The sequence below is a fragment of the Melanaphis sacchari genome, unplaced genomic scaffold, assembly GCF_002803265.2.
Source record: "Melanaphis sacchari strain LSU unplaced genomic scaffold, SCAv2.0 Contig260_pilon_pilon, whole genome shotgun sequence".
In the NCBI taxonomy this organism is placed as follows: Eukaryota; Metazoa; Arthropoda; class Insecta; order Hemiptera; family Aphididae; genus Melanaphis; species Melanaphis sacchari.
Window position 1 is genome coordinate 2,697 of NW_020271134.1, and position 17,698 is coordinate 20,394.

A 17,698-nucleotide genomic window follows, 5' to 3' on the forward strand; every position below is an offset into this window, starting at 1 on the left:
AATATAATCGTATATAAATTATTAATTGACACGTTTTCCCAAGTAGTTTGCTACAGACCATTTAATATTTAGTATAATATGTATATTAGTCCATAAAGTATATAATATATTGCACGGTGTGGTGACACGTGTTTAGATTGTTAATAAGATATGACAATACCAAGTCACAACGAATAGTGTGAACATTGTATTATTTGACTTAACAATTTAGATATGATCATACTTCGTCCAATTTTCAGAAAAGTTAAAATATAGAAGGTTTCAAACCGCAAGTAAAACGCCTTAATTATGGTATTATTAGTGAAGTATGGAAAAGAGAGACTATGCCAGAGGAGTGGAATACGGCAATACTATGTCCTATCTTTAAGAAGGGAGATCCAATGTTAGTGTCAAATTATAGGGGTATATCATTATTGGATACAGGATATAAAGTATTTAGATAATTGCTACTGGAACGAATAGGCCCATATGCAACATGGATCGTGGGGGAATACTAGTGCGGATTTAAAAAAGGAAAATCAACAATGGATCATATCCATACCATCAGACAATTAGCGGAGAAGCGTTACGAATATAATAAGTACATACACCTAGTATTCATAGACTTTAAGCAAGCCTACGACTCTATTAATAGAGAAGAGTTATGGAAGGCCCTGAGATGTAAAATCTGGCCTCCGTCAAGGAGATTCATTGTCACCGATAATATTCAACATTTCTCTGGAATGGGTAGTGAGAACAGCCAATGAAACTCGACAAATGGAAGTAGGTGAAATTGAAACCATCCTTGCTTATGCGGACGATGTGGTCATTATGGGGAATTCTAGAGTCGAAGCGGAGCAAACCACAATAAAATTCTTGGAAGCAGGCAAGATCATGGGTTTAGAAGTCAACTAGGAGAAAAAAAAATACACGTGTACTTCACGGAATGACAGAAATGATTTAAGTCTACGGGTAGATCCTTATGCCTTTGAAAAAGTAGAGGCGTTTAAATATTTAGGGATAAATACAAACAGCAAAAATATTATACATGAAGAAATAAAAGAACGGATAGCTAGTGCAAACCGATGTTATTATAGTCTACTAAAACTATTCAAATCGAAGTTATTATCAAGAGAATCGAAGGTAACTCTATACACAATCTACCTGAGACCAGTGTTGATACATGAACGTGAGACGTGGGCTACTACAAAAGACGATTACGCTAAGATATATACAACAGTAAGAAAAATACTCAGAAAAATATTCGGCCTAGTTTATAAAATAGAAAAAAGAACACACGAAAGAAGACATTATAATAACTTTAAAAGTTTATATGGAAGACAAAATATACTATCGGTTAGCAGAAGTAAGAGGATAGAATGGGCTGGACATGTTTGAAGGGCGGATGGAAAAATTATAAAACAATTTACAGAAGAAAATATTGCGAAGAAAAGACCTGTAAGAAGACCCCGAACATAACCGCTAAGATGTTAAGATGATTAATTGATCTTATTTGTCGTCATAGGTACTTGTAATAATATAAAAAGGCATTTTACTAAGTTTCTGAATTATATCATTACTAAATTTAATTTTTTTAACCAAGTTTTTCTTTTTTATACTGAGTTATAACCAAGTATGTTTGATGTAATATAACAATACGGTACATGCCCAATTTAATACGATATTAAATATGTTTAAAAAATTTTGTTTGTACAAGATATTTTAAAGTAGAGTTGATGGATGTTTATTGGCTAACTTCATTATTCGGTGTACTGATTGCTTTTTGAGTACTTGGTGATAGAAATTTGCATGGAAAATGAAGAAGTGTGACGTATTATCAAGAATGGTACTTTGAAATTAATTCGAGTTAATAATTATGTAGAATATATAAAAGCTTGGTTGGTGCAGAACTGACGAATAATCATAAACTGGGTGATAAATTTTAACACATTTTTTGCAAAGTTCAGAAACTTATGTTGAACAGTCTCAATTTGATTCATATCACAAGGAATACTTGGATCCCATAAAAATATACAATAGATTCATATTCTAATACATATTTCACAAAACATAATATAAAGAGTTTTTTGGAGAAACTAAATTAAATTTATTACAAATCCTCTTTATGAAATCAAACTTTTTTAAAGCTTTACAACAAATTCTATTTAAATGAATTTGAAAATTAAACTCGCGCTCAAAAGTCAAAAATTATACCCAAATCAATAATAATTGTAAGTTTGTCTAACTCTCTGGCGAGTTTTTTGATCACGTACCACCCTAACCGCAACAATCCGTGCTAGTATCCTCCTTACGACAAACGATGAGCCAGCTGCGATATACGCCCAGGAGGCTAGGGCAAATCACGACAACCGAAGTACCACGTTCGTGCCTAACTAGTACCTACCTAAACCGGGTTAGTCACGTCTTCATAAGACAGTCTAGATGTCCATCAACCGACACGAGCGAAGACTCGATCGTCGACCATTACTATGTGCACAATAACGATTAAAAACGACCCGCGATTGTTTTTTTTTCGCCTAGGTGTTATGTAATGTCACGCTATAATCGCATTATCAGCACTATATTTTTATTAATATGCTTTTTTGTAATTATTGTACTTATTGTAAATGTTTGTCATATTTAATGTAACGATTATATTTCTTACCGTGATTTATTTTGTATACACCGCGCTCCCCTCCTCAAAGGCACGATATGCCGACGGTATAAGACGCAACGGGCCGAAACGGTCTCGTCCATTCGAGTTTTTAAAATTTTTTGCACCCGCTCGCAACATCTTCAAATAACCAAACCGCTCACCATACGCACCGTCACTAACCGCAAAATACTGTCGGCTTTTACACGACATATCGCGTGACACTCTGTGCTTCTTTCTGGTGTAAGCACAGCGTCGCATCACACTTTATTTTATTTCATACTTTGTTTATACACTGTTTATTTCTTTCGTACAAAAATATTACCAACTCGAAATACCACAAAACGATCGGTGTTATATTTATTTTACCTTATCCTAACCTTACATTCATCACACGATTTAGATCGCCTGTTGGCACAATTTATCACCTTCAACAATTGTACCACAGGTTTGTGGATTATAATTAATTATATGATACTAGCACCGGTGAAACTCGCTGTAAGTGAATACCCTAGGTCGGTGAAACTCGCTGTAAGTGAATACCCTAGGTCGGTGAAACTTGCTATATGTGAATACCCTAGGTCGGTGAAACTTGCTATATGTGAATACCCTAGGTCGGTGAAACTCGCTGTATGTGAATACCCTAGGTCGGTAAAACTCGCTGTATGTGAGTACCCTAGGTCGGTAAAACTCGCTGTATGTGAGTACCCTAGGTAGCTGAATATCGTTTGAAGTGAATTTCCTAGGTCGGAGACAGGACTTAAGAATACAGCAGTTAGAAAAGTCTAGTAGGCAAAACCAGTGATAACGACGAATGAGATGTTGGTACCTCTGATTTGGTGGCTCTACACTTTGGCGGTGTCGTTTTAAACGCGTAAATAATAAAAGTCTAATTCGAGCGTCTAGTGGTCGGTCATTTCATTAAATTCACAAGTGTAATACACCTTGTCCCGTAGCTTGCCCTGTGCTTTTGTGCATGGAAAATAAATAAATACATTCCGAAATGGTAATTAAATGTCTAGCTATCAGTCATTACCCGGTGCTTGTCGTTACTCGACTGGGCAATCCGCGTAGCTTGCCCTGTGATTTTGTGCATGGAAAATAAATAAATATACACTCCGAAAGGTTGATCAAGTGTCTAGTTATCAGTCATCGTCCAGTGAATATCGATTCCTGACAGGGCATACCTCCTGACGTCGAAGGCGTTGTGCTGTTTAGTACGCAAAAAATTTTAAGCCGAATCGAGCGCTCGATTTCTCAAGCGATCACCAATGAAAATCCAGTTAAACGCGTTTAAACCTCCCAGGTAGGCAATCCGACTGCGTCGGATCGCGGACGATGTGGGCGTAAAGGAGAGATTTTAAACGTATTATGGAACACGCATGTCGAACGTTAGCTAGTTGAAAATCAAAAAAACTATACATAATTAATATTTTTTTTTAATATTTTATAGATGGTTAGATATCGAAAAGAAATATTATGCGCTTTCTGTGATGACAAAATATTTAAAATTCAAAAGAAAAAAAATTTGCTACTGTTTTTCCCCTGTATCTTTCAAATGTAAGCAACTGAAAGGCTAAACATATAAAATAGTGAATTCATCGTCAAAACTGAGTGAAACAACTGTATCGTCATCAATAGAACGTTCTCAGGCTATAATATAAATTGCATATCACATAATATGTACATTTGAATTGTGCATACTGTTAGCAATAACTATAATTGGTTTAATTGAATACTATTGTGTAATTTAAAGGCGCGTACACACTAGCGTAACAAAACAGTGAACATGTAACACTTCAAAGTTCGACAAAATGTTACAATATATAAATTAAACTTGTAACTTGTAACTTTAAATGTATCTGTAACATGTAACATAATAATTTTTCCATTAAAAGACGTCAGTGTTACCTACACAGTGTCCGAGTATAGACACAAATCATGTCTCTTCAAATAGCTGCTGCTGCATACATTTATATTCATCTTGCTTTGAAAAAGAAGAATAAAAGACGAAGACGATGGTGGACAACACACTTATATACTGGACGTGAAAAAACTGGAGGAAATACTTTATTACAAGATTTAAGGACTCAAGAAATAAATGGACAATTTCAAAATTTTATGAGAATGACATCAACAGATTTTGATTTGCTTATAAATTTGATTGCACCTAAAATTGCTAAAAGTGAAACAATTTTTAGAAAACCGATTTCAGTACAAGAAAGATTAGCAGTAACCCTTAGATTTCTAGTAACTGGTGAATCATTCACAAGCTTACAGTATTTGTTTAGAATGTCTAAACAAGTTATTAGTAACATAGTGCCTGAAGTGTGTGAAGCCATTATTGATGTTTTAAAAGATAACATTCAGGTAAAAATTTAATATTAAGATAAATTTGTACAAAATATAGCTATATAAAAAATTAAATAAATAAACAAAAAAAAATCACCTTTAATAAAAAATCAACAAAATACAAAATATTTCAAGTTAAAAAATAAAATAAAATAACCCTCGTTAAAAGTAAAAAATAAAATAAACTGTTAACTTTTTCACAGAATTAAATAATAATTGCATTTACATAATATCACTGAAATCCAATTCTTCAGAAGTAAATGTATTTGAGGGTGACGGAACTGGTGTAGATGTTTGTGTAAATTTAGCTGGAGATGATTGTGTAAATGCAGCTGGAGATGTTTGTGGTACTGGTGTATATGTAATATTAGTATCATGAGTTGGAAATGAGTATGGCAGTGAAGAAGAATGCATGTTCATTGGATAACTTTGCGAATGATAATTATAATTATGAGTTGATGGATCAGAAATGTAGTGATTATTTTGATATGTTAATTGTTGTTGATTAAAATATCCATAATCTGCTTTAAATAAAATATTTGATATTTCATATTGAACAATACTTCTAACTTGTTGGTTGTATTTTTCTAATTTACTTCCAACAAACTGTCCAAATGATTGACTTTCATTATTTACGGCTGAGGCTGATGCCGCCGATTCTAGAATTTTGAACGCTTTATCTAGTCTACCATCTTCTTTGATAATTTTTTTTTTTTTTGATGGCTGTGTTGATGAACCTTGATTTTCTGAGGTAATTTGTGTTTCTTTAGAATGAATTTGTAGTTCTTCAGTAGGAATTTGGTTAATTTCGGTTGGATCATTATCATCGGCCATCTAAAATAAATTGCGGGGATTGTAAATAATGTGTGCATGAAAATAAAAAAAAAAATGATTATGATATCACAAAATATTATTGTTTATTTAAAGTAAAAATCTCAAACATGCACAATTTTTCTTATTATTAATATACAGTGTGTTCACCAATTTAGGGAATTTCTCGGCCGAATTTTTTTGGAATAAATCAATTTTTTTTTTTTTACAAACTGGTGGTATATAAATACACATTTTCCGATACATATCAAAATTTTTTGAAATTTTGGTGTGTTTGAATAGCAAAATTTATTTTGAACATCATATTCGGATAGGTCTATTTTTTTAAAGCAATTTTGATGTACCTATCAATTATGGTTCTAAATTCAAAATTGACCGAATAAGAGCCATGTCAATTTTAATAAATAATACATTTTTTTATTATTTTAAAAAATTATAAAATCATTTATAATTAGTTCATAATGGTTACTTTTTGAATATTTGTACATTTTTTTTTTTTTAGAAGTGTCATAAACAATACTAACATAATACGGGTATAAGATTATAACACTACTAAAAAAAAATACGTACAAACATTCAAAACGTAACCAACAAGAATTAATTATAAATGATTTTATAATTTTTTTAAATAATAAAAAAAATATATTATTTATCAAAATTGACATGGCTCTTATTCAGTCAATTTTGAATTTAGAACCATAGTTGATACATCAAAATTGCTTAAAAAAATAGACCTATCCGAATATGATGTTCAAAATAGATGTTGCTATTCAAAAAAAAAAAGTTTTTACTGAGCATGCGCAGATCAAAATATAAAAAAATTTTGAAATGTATCAAAAAATGTGTATTAATATACCACCAGTTTATAAAAAAAAAAATCCGGCCGAGAAATTCAGTGTTCCCTAAATTGGTGAGCACCCTGTATATAATATATTAATAATAATCAATTTTAAAATGTTAACTTAAATTAATTAGGTAGTTTAATAAATATTTTTTTAACATAATGAATTATAAATCAATTATAATTTATACTGAATAATATACACAAAGTAATTAAAATTAATAAAACAAATGATTACTATGAAATATGATTGTTTAAATATTTATTTGTATTATTATATTATAATCGTATTATTTTATATACAACTTCAGGTACCTAATACACCAAAAAAATGGTTGGAAATCGCAAATGATTTTGAAAGTAAGTGGAATTTTCCACACACACTGGGTTCTATGGATGGAAAACATGTAGTAATCCAAGCTCCTATAAATACTGGGAGTGAATATATTAACTATAAATCTTCATTCAGTATTGTCTTATTTGCTGTTGTCGATGCGAACTATAATTTCATATTCGTCGATGCAGGTTGCCAAGGAAGAATTTCAGACGCAGGTGTATTTCAGGATTGTCAACTTAATAAAAGATTAAAATCGAATTCACTAGATTTACCATTATTAGCTCCACTACCAGGTAGACGTAAAAAAATACCATATTTTTTTATTGGAGATGGAGCATTTCCTTTAACAGAAAATATAATGAAACCTTTTCCTGGCTTACATTCTAAAGGCACGCCGCAACGAATATATAATTATAGACTTTCTCGAGCACGTCGGGTAGTGGAAAATGTTTTCGGTATTATTTCATCTGTATTTAGAGTTCTCCGAAAACCTCTATTATTAAATCCAGAAAAATCAGAACTAGTTGTTATGACTATAACACACCTCCATAATTTTTTAAGAAGAAATAATAATTCAGCCGCTATTTATACCCCAAATGGAATATTTGATTCTGAAGTAAATGGAAACTTCATTGAAGGAACGTGGAGGAACACTAATAATGAAGAAATATCATCCCTCAGACCAATAAGGAGAGTAGCACGTAAATCAACTTTAAATTCGATGGAAATACGAGAAGAAGTAATGCACTATTGTAGTAATGAAGGTTATGTTAGTTGGCAAGAAGAATATGCATAATTTAAATAGGTATTTTAAAAATTAAAAAATAATTTAATCACCAGTAGTTATATTTATCATTTTAGTTTAATATGTTATTATTATATTTTTAATTAGCTGATAATAAACACGAAATAAAAATATTTCAATATTTTTAAAATTATTTATAAGTTATAATCATATAAAAATTTCTAAATTTACCGTGCATCTTCTTTGTCGAGGAGTATCTTTGTTTTTTAAAAATTCTAAACTTTCAAATGCGAACCACGATGACTTATACACGTCTTCAGCACCTTATGAGTGAACAAAATTTTATAATTAACTATAATTTAGTTTACGTAATATTGACTTACCTGAACCGGTTCCTATACTTTTCCGTATTTTCATTTTTTCCCTTCTATATGCAGCAAGTATTGTCACAATTTTAGTTTTACATTCATTTGCAGTGATTGTAGTTGAAATATGATCGGACAATTCACTTGCGATTTCATTCCAAGCATCATTTTTCAAAATCTTATTAAAATGATTTTTGTTCATAGGGTTCCATATTATTTCTTTACTACGATAAACTTCAATAAGTTTTAATACATTTTCATTTGTCCAATCTACCATAGTTACAAAATGTATTTAAACGATAGGTATTAAAGGACTATGGTTTGTCTTAGGAAGTTAATCGTCAACTAAATGGATGTTATTATGATAAAATGGAAAATAAAAATGTACGCTGCAATTTGGTGGTTATTTATAAATATTAATATGCATGACATTATTATAACAATAATATCATACTAGTATAGTTATAAATAGTTATTTCGACAATCGAATATCGATATTATATAGTCATATATTTTATTAATTTTTGATACAAAATAATGTATGTTTGTATGCTATATTCGTATGGTGTTACATGATTATGTTCGTCATTTCGTCCATACATATTGTAACGTGAACGCGTATCACCCTTTGATGTTTCGCCAAAATACCGACAATCGGCGGATCGGTGGTTTGTTACAGAAGTATGATACAAGTTCGATGATTTGTTACACTCTTATGTCACACAAACATTGTTACGTGTTACATGTTCACTGTTTTGTTACGCTAGTGTGTACGCGCCTTTAACTATTTTTTCGGTATCAACAATTTTTATTGTCATAGCAGTATTTCCATGTTAATGATAGGTTGTTTACTATAATATATACTATATAATGGTGTTTTCGGTGCATTGTATGTGTGACTAATGCAGTAGTTTACAAATGCTATTACTGATTGTTATTTTTAAATTTTCCCCAGTTATGTAGAATTGTAGAACATATTTTTAAAAATAGTTAGCATTATATTTTCACTAGTCAATGTTTTTTCTCTGACAATCGACAACTATCTTTCAACTCATACAACCATGTACAACCATTACTAAACATATTGTATATTAAATTAAATGTATTTAATTTTTTTTTTATAGTTTATTAAAAGACATTAAAAATAAGAAGTTTGAACCTGGTGCCATAGCAAAATACATTGTTAATAATGAAGTGATAATTTGTATATTTGTCACGCAAAAGGCATTATACAGTTCTTTAGAAGATGGATTTAAATCCATAGATCAAACATTTAAATATTTTAAGTATTTGGCTATTCAAAGTGGCCCTATTGAACTTAGTGATAACTTTGAACATATATCATGGATAGTATTAATATTCCGATCAATTAGTCACTCTTGTGAATTATGGTTATGCGGTGATGTCAATCAAACAAGTGTCACATATTATGATCAATATTGTAAAAGTGTACTTAGCTCTATGAATCATACATTTCAAATAAGTTCTCCAGCTTAAAACAACTACAAATATAATGATAATCGACATACTAAATTAATATTTAATATTTGTTCAAATAAATAAATATGTATAATAAATAATCAAATTTGCAAGTAGTTTTTAAGTTGAAAATCATAAAAATATTTGTGTTTATAACTAAGGATTGAAAATGTAACATTAAGTTTTTCATTAGTTTTCCTTCAAGTAGCTATAAAGAAAACTCAACGCATCATTATAGGAAACATTTAAAGTGCTTTAGAATCTTAAATTTTTACTAAATAGCGTAACGTCGTGACGACAACGACAACGATTTATCCTCAAACGTTTTGAAATATTTGTTATTATTCAACATTTAATATTGACAAAAATTCGTCAACACCATGATTATTTGCAAATTATATTGTAGGTATAATTCATAAAAATGTTTGTATAAGTAGCTAAGAGTTGAAAATTCAATACGAGATTTTCCATAAGCTTAGCTTATAATAATTATAAAATAACTTAAATTCTGGTGTATTCAGGCCATTAAAACATAAACCACCCTTTTCACCAACCACTGAGAATTATTTCCTAAGCTAACAAATCAATAATAATTTACTAATTAAATAGTTTAAGGTAAGTACAGTTTAATAATTACAATTAATAATCATTTGTTTAATCATTATTCATGAATTTGTGATTGTTATTCGGTAGATAAAAAATTACAATATCTTAAGCACAGTATATTTGCAAGATGTTATTTAAAATGTAATTTTGATTAGGTACTTAAAGTTATAAAAAAACAGGCGGACCTCTAGTTTAAGAATTTGAAGGTACCTATATCAGTAAATGAGCAGATACCTATAATTATTCAAAAATATTGGCAACATAAAAATTTGTAATTGTAATGTATTTTAATTTAATAGCAGCTGTTAAAAACAAAAAATAAATTAATAACCTCAAATATTGGTTAAGATTTGAAATGGTAACCTTCTAAAACTATATACAACCATGGTTATACTAATCTATAATCTATAATAATTGATAAAGCAAATTTTTGTATTGTTTTTTTGGTTTTTTTATGCTTTTTGAAAGCTATCTATTTAACTACTGGAAGATTTGTTACACTGACCACTTAAATGGAATCCTCATAAATTTCTCTACCGATAAAGTTTTGGGTTCACAATTTCTCGTTCTCTTATGTGTGATAAATCTCGTCCGCAAATGGACGACCACAATAATTCTGAATAGAAAACATAATATTTACCCTTGTTATTTTGTAATTACTATACCTATTGTTCAGCGTTAAAGGTTTTGAGACTTGTCATAAATTAAGTTATTATGTATGCATAAAAAAATAAACATATAACTGCATAAAACTATAAAATAGTCAAGTACAGAGGTTCAAATTTTAGTCACAATACCATTTGCAGCTTGCTTCTGTTAAAATACTAAGTCCTTTATCCACAGCGAACATTCTTATTTACTTATCGTTTGAAAGTTTAAAAGTAAATCTAAGTTGTCGGATAACAAAAATCGTTTTCCTTCATTCAAAACAAATCACCTTAATTACAAATACTGTATTTTAATATAATATAAATACACAAATAGGTAGGTACCTAATCTAGACAATCTAGTATTTTTCGGACAGGTTTCAACTTAGGGGGACCATTGCTTCACCAAACGTTTTGGTTTAGGCTCTTCTAAGACGCATTCCCGAAGTCGAGGGTCTTTGAACACCCCCCCCTAGGTGTATTTTTGAAAATGTTTAATTTTTGTACAATGTTTCTGAAACTCGGGAACTGGGTAGTTTGAAGGTCGGTGATCAAATTTGGCGTCTTGTGTCGAGACCGTAGAAGCCGTTTTTCCCTGTAATTTGGGGCTTCAAAAGTTCAAAATTTACATTTTTTTCGGTTTTTTTTGGAATAGGCACTAAGATTTGGGCGCAACAAACCGTTTTTGTGATTGAATATTATAGAGGACTTTGCGCCGAATCGATGGGTTCCGAGATCGACGTTATGCGACTTGTGGTTCGGGAGTTATGATTTTTCGTATGTTTTTTGTACTTAGAAAATTACGTAGTAACGTGTTTTTTGGATTTTGAATTTTCGATCGATCACTATGAAACTCGAGATTCTGGTATTTTAGCGTACGACAATTCAAAAAGGGTCTATGGTCGAAGTACCTACGACCATTATTTCACCCGTAATCTGAGAAGCAAAAAGTTGAATAACACATAAAATTATTTTTCGTTATAACCATACGTTTCCTTGCTGTTTTCCGTCTGCCCCAATCTTTAATAGTTAGGTACCTAATTATATTTAAAGTATATTTGAATTATATTAAGAGGACGCTACACATAAAGCGAAACGTATACAACGGCCGAGAGAACGCGCTATTAAGTGTTTTCGCGATCCGCATGCACGTGACGTTAAAACACGCCCACTAACCGCAATCGGCGGTCGGCCGACGATGTGCTCATTCGGGACTTCGGGAGCGACGTTTATTATTGCATGAACGTTCGTCTAAGACGTTTCGCGTCATTATAAAATGCATACACGTAAATGTCGCCGTAATATTTTAAATGTCCGCGCGTACCCACGATCTACCGATTATAATTTAAGTCACTGCTTACCTTAATTTATGTACCAATGTATAGATTGTAGAAACTGTATTATTATTGAATTATTACTTATTCAAATATTATTAAATAAACAAATTACAATATAACTCATTGGTAATCATATGTTGATTTATATGAAATTCATACACGTATTTTTAATATCCGTTTAAATATTTAATACCTACAGTAAATAATAACTAATTTTTAACAATAACCTTAACTAATATTAGCTAAATATCTAAACATTGGTTTTTTAGTATAGATAAATATATTACGCGTATATTTTACGTTATAATTTTGTAAGTGTACCTGCAGTTATCACGTATACTTTTTATATAATAGTTTTTACGTATTTTTTAAACATAATACAGTTGCACATAATATCAAAACCATATATTTATAAGACCTTACCTTTCTTCCTTGTACTTATCTTACTTATTACTTTTATATCTACAATGTGTAATAATAAAACACACAAAAAAAATAAACACATATTTATACGTTTTAACTTCGAATTAAGAACAAAAGTAAATTATTTAATATAATGACTTTATATTTTCTTCTTTTTTTTTTCATTTGTTTCAATACTGTTTTTAATTCGAACCGGTTCTCGAATGTCTGACTTCAGCATTCTTTTTGGAAACTGAGGGTCTATTAATTCCGGTAACAAACACTCCCAGTAAAACCTAAAAAAATAATATGATTGTATTATTTAAAAACGTACTCGCATTTTGACGTCTTATTGTTATTGCAATTAAAAAGAATATTACGTTTGTAGTGCTTTCACCATTTTATTTTCCCAAAAAAAGTTATCGTACTGGATTTTTTCAACATGAATCCAGTTAGAAGTGTATACAATAAAGTAACATATTTCTCTTTGAGAAATATGTAACTGTCCCATGATTTGGAAGTAATATGCATGGTCATGTTTTAGTACAACTTTGTTATTAATTAAACTGCAATATTGTAACTAAAAATATTTAAAAACAATGAACACATCAGAATTTTTTATAATCAATTTTAAAAATTTTAATTCTTAATCTTACGAGTTTTTTTTCTACTGCGTCAACTGCACTAACAGTATTTTGTGCTGCAAACGGGCATTTTATTTCTATGACTGCATTATTTCCAACTAAGCCATCTAAAAATATGTCAGAACAATATATATCATATATTTTATTTATCTTATACCTAAACTTCAATTTTGTAACTATACCTGGACTAGCAGCCAGGTATGGAATTATCGGATCTACTATTAGACCACTGGTCTGAACTTGTTCACCAATAATTTTCTGAGCTTCTTTTCTAGCTATATCCTCCATGTCACGACCATGTTTTAAAGATTTTGATTGGGCTTCAGATGCATATAATATATTATAAACCGTGTTCTTACAACTTGTAGTACTACGCATTTTACAAATCTGACCAAACCGAGAAGCTGTAAGACGTAATCTGCGTTCTCTGTACCAAGCTTCACTATTGTTTTGTTCGCGAGTATTCGATTCAATTTCATAAATATTTGAGTTTTTTAATGAAACAAGGAACTGATTTTTTTTTTCTTCAAATATTTCTGGTGATAATTCTTCGACTAAAGGCTCAGCCAAACCATAGTCCTCATCTGGTCCGTTTTCTGTACGAGATTTTTTAAACTTACGTGTTTCTGGGAATAATACTCGTCTTCGTTTAGTGTTACTTACTATTCGACTATGGTCTTTTAAATATTTTTTTCCAAATTTTCCTGTAACATACATAATTAATCGGTTGTAGAATATTTTATAATAGGTATTTAGTATTTGTTTTTATTGTTAGAGAAATTCCGTAATTATACTAAAATAATAATAATAATAATAGGTAATAATTTTAAATAATAAAACTAAATATACCTGGACTGAAATTATTTGTCATTTTTTTGTGAATCTTTCGTAAAAATTGCTTGCTATTAAATGATACAACGGCAGCTTCAACACGTGTATTATAGTTCCCTCGACTAGAAAAATTAATTCTCTTACCAGCAATGTGTTTGTTAATTACGGAATTAAATTGTTCACAAATATTGTTGTCTTTATTTTCCAATAAACTTTCCGCATTAGCAATTAATCTCGACACACAGCTTTGAATTTCAGACATGATTCCCCCATTGACAGCCTCCGGAACTAGATTTAATTCGTTTGTTTTCGAACCATTGCAAAAATAAGTTTCACAATTGGTATGATCGCCTAAGCGATGAAATGGACCATTACCCAAATCTTTGCGAATTCCTGAATATGTAAATAATTAATAATAACTTAACTTTCACATAAATAAGCATAATAATCAATACAACCGTTTAGTTACAAAAAAAAAATACACCCACCTTTAATTTTTTGTGACATAATTAAACCATTTAAATTTCGCCAATGCTTAGCAGCTTTAGTGACATCGGATCGGAACCGAAGAATGTTTGTTAAAATAAATTTTCGTACACGAAGTGGATATTTTGAATTTCTAGCTATCGTAGTCAGTTTTGAAGTATAGTTTCGCATCAAATGATTACAACATTCAATTTTTTTTATATAAAAGTTTGGTCCGTACGGCTGAACTTCGAGGAGTCTTTTTGTCACACTACTATCACCGTCCCCTACATCGATGTTACGAATATTGTTGAATTAAAAACTATTATCTCTCCATTATACAAAAAAGTGTTGACATTTTTAATTTACCAATAATTCGATTAAACTTAAGTCCATGCATTTCCACGCTTTTTAAAAAGCCTTCTACCACACCATCAGCTTCCATACTTGTGGATGATTTTTTCCAGTTCAAAAAACATTTGTGTTCTGTTAGAACTCCCTTGCTGGACGCTGATCTCTGGCAAATAACACAATACTTGTTGCGAATACCAACAAACAAAACTTTTTTGGTCTTATGGCCAATTATGGTCGCCTGTTAAATTAAAATGTAATTAATAAACTATTAACATATACATGTATTAAGTACAAATTAAAATAACTCACAACACCAGATGACGCGTCATACTTAGTCTTATAGCTCCGTTTGGACCATTGTCCATCTGCAACTACTGTAATCATGGGAATCCCATCAGTATCTATATCACCACAATCTAAAGCTATTCTTTTTTCTTCCTCGCCGGCCATTTGCATTTCTTCCCATGCAGTATCGTGAACAATTTCGGCTATAGAAGCCTGTGTTTTAACAAAACTACTACACGACAATGATGGTAGTTCTAAAAATGCTGCGAACTCGTTCAACTGAGTATGTCCAATCCCTACATTTAAACTTATATTATTTAATTTTAGTGACATAATTTCACAGCCCTAGCTACTAATGATAAATTATTGTTATAACATATAATATGAAAAATGCAAACCTATAGCTTGACATGCATTAACAACAGATTTATTGACTGATATGGACTCGATATTCGAAATATCATCGGTATACAATTTTGTAACTATATTACACATTTTACATTTGAAATATAGAACTGATTGTAAACCTTGTATTGTTTCATTTTGATATTCCATATCAATAAAAGAACATCCGAATCCACCTTCATGTCGTTTTTGAATCTGGTTAATGAAATATCCAATATCGACAATCCTTCTACCTTCAAGACTTCTAATACAATCGATAAATAAATACAAATAATTTTATTGTAAATGTAATTTTATTAAATTAAATTGTAATTTTAACAAAAATAATATTATATAAATTATTTACTTGGAAACTATAGAATCATAGGGTTCGTTACTTGATTCTACACTCAACTTTTGTTCAATAATATAACTCATAGCTACGCGTGCATCATCTGGTGTATCAAATGAAGTACTAGACTGCTGAGTCTTTGTATGCGAATTGTAAAATGATATTGGAGTGCTAGTTAATATAGGTTTCCTAGACAAATTGAAAAATAGTTAAAGTTGCATCGGAATTCAATGTCGATAAACATTTTTTGGCTGAGTCAAAACTCTTGAAAATGTAATACAAGGTTTCTCATAATTTGTACTTATTGCTATTAAAAAAAAATCAAAAATTGTAAGTCACAATTTTTTTTTATAAGCGTAGAAAGTTCAAATTTTTACGAAATATGATAAAATCGCGAAATGTTGAAGTTATTTTGTAGTTGAAGATTCAAATTCATACATTTGTTTGTATTCATACCTAAGAATTTAAAATTTGATACAAGGTTGTCCATAAGTTTTTCTCACAATAATTATAAAAAAAATTCCAGTTTTTCCTTAATTTTTTGTTTGTTTTTCCTGTCGCTTTTGAAAACTAGTGGGAATTTCAAATTTTGACCTCCCGAATGCACCAACTAGATTTACTTTCCTGCCAGAAACGGTGCTATTTAAGAAAATCGAAGCACTTTTACTGCAAGAAACCGTGTTGCCAGACACAAAAAAAAACACACATCATTGTAAAATCAATACATTCATCGCTCCGCTCAGAATCTAAAATTCAGACGTAAAATAACGATTTTCTATCAAACGGTTTTAGATATAAAATAAATAACCTAATACTGTTGTAATAGTGGAATGTATTTTGGATTGCACAATAAATAAAATATAACTATTATTAGCTATATCTATCTACGCATTCGACATTAAAAAATTTAAATAATATAATAATAGTATGATAAACTTACTTTTTTTTTGAACGAATTGCTTTCATTCTAGCTGAAATTGATTTCGGTTTACACACATATCGCGCACTTGTGTAACCGTGTGCTTTTTTCGAGCCTTTCATTATAAATTATTTTGAAAAATAAATTAATTCTCTTCAATAATTTAGAGAAAGATATAAACACAAACACAAAATTGCCTATTATAGTTTCTTTCAAAACACTTTGAAAGTAAATTATTAAAATATTTAATAATTCATAATATGTTGGTATTGACCACATAAGTTCACTTCCGACGTCTTAATTTGATTATTCCAAAATAAGGACTAAATACAAAGTCATGAACTAAGACGTAATATAGCTCATTTTTTATATTTATAATGCCGCCTATAATATTTATAGTTTGATATGATGGTAATACGTAAATACGTAATATCTTATTTTATTATTTTGCCGGGCGGTTAGGCGCAGACAATAATTATTATTTAATTTTAGAAACTCAGATAACACCAAGCCTGCGTGTCGTACGCCCGCATTGTCGAATTCATAGAATAGTGACGTTCGGTCGTCGTCGTCCGTCGTGTATAATATATTATCCACTGTATTTTTGTGGCAGCACATACCACGGGCGAACCTAGCAAGTTGTCGATATTTTTTCATTCAAACTACTTCCGCTCTATAGCCACAATTTCAATTATAAATAATATAAATAAAATTTTATTTCACCATCTGAAGCATGAGAATGTTAACTACGGCCGAGCGTGGAGTTTTTTTCGATACCTATTGTTATTATCGTCTAAAAACACGTGGTAAAAAACTAAATTTTCAAATTTTGACATTAAAAATTAAAAATTAAAAAAAAATTTTAAAAACAAAAGCTCAACGCTCGGACC

At 30.3% G+C, this 17,698-nt stretch overlaps 2 protein-coding genes across 2 annotated transcripts; both read right to left on the reverse strand.

Annotated features, from left to right (window-relative positions):
- Window positions 1–5,188: 5,188 nt before the first annotated feature.
- LOC112595201 lies at window positions 5,189–8,380 on the reverse strand. The gene is made up of 3 exons (XM_025340327.1): window positions 8,122–8,380; window positions 7,970–8,061; window positions 5,189–5,818 (listed from the first exon to the last, which is right to left on the reverse strand). The coding sequence occupies exons 1-3, from the start codon at window positions 8,378–8,380 to the stop codon at window positions 5,207–5,209; spliced, it is 963 nt and encodes a 320-aa protein (XP_025196112.1). The 3' UTR covers window positions 5,189–5,206.
- A 2,341-nt stretch (window positions 8,381–10,721) lies between these two features.
- LOC112595200 lies at window positions 10,722–16,930 on the reverse strand. Its single transcript, XM_025340326.1, has 12 exons — window positions 16,830–16,930; window positions 15,905–16,078; window positions 15,654–15,802; window positions 15,178–15,449; window positions 14,884–15,106; window positions 14,565–14,801; window positions 14,068–14,442; window positions 13,401–13,922; window positions 13,231–13,325; window positions 12,955–13,154; window positions 12,773–12,870; window positions 10,722–10,804 (listed from the first exon to the last, which is right to left on the reverse strand). Exons 1-12 carry the CDS (start codon window positions 16,928–16,930, stop codon window positions 10,722–10,724), a joined length of 2,529 nt encoding a protein of 842 aa, XP_025196111.1.
- Between the last annotated feature and the right edge of the window lie 768 nt (window positions 16,931–17,698).

Coding starts and splice junctions, on each gene's coding strand:
- LOC112595201 (XM_025340327.1), bottom strand. CDS start 8,380: ATGGTAGATTGGACAAATGAAAATGTATTAAAACTTATTGAAGTTTAT. Junction 8,062..8,121: donor AAGTATAGGAACCGGTTCAG/GTAAGTCAATAT, acceptor TTCACTCATAAG/GTGCTGAAGACGTGTATAAG. Junction 5,819..7,969: donor CTCGACAAAGAAGATGCACG/GTAAATTTAGAA, acceptor AATTTATTTTAG/ATGGCCGATGATAATGATCC.
- LOC112595200 (XM_025340326.1), bottom strand. CDS start 16,930: ATGAAAGGCTCGAAAAAAGCACACGGTTACACAAGTGCGCGATATGTG. Junction 15,803..15,904: donor TATGATTCTATAGTTTCCAA/GTAAATAATTTA, acceptor CGATTGTATTAG/AAGTCTTGAAGGTAGAAGGA. Junction 13,326..13,400: donor ATACCTGGCTGCTAGTCCAG/GTATAGTTACAA, acceptor ACATATTTTTAG/ATGGCTTAGTTGGAAATAAT.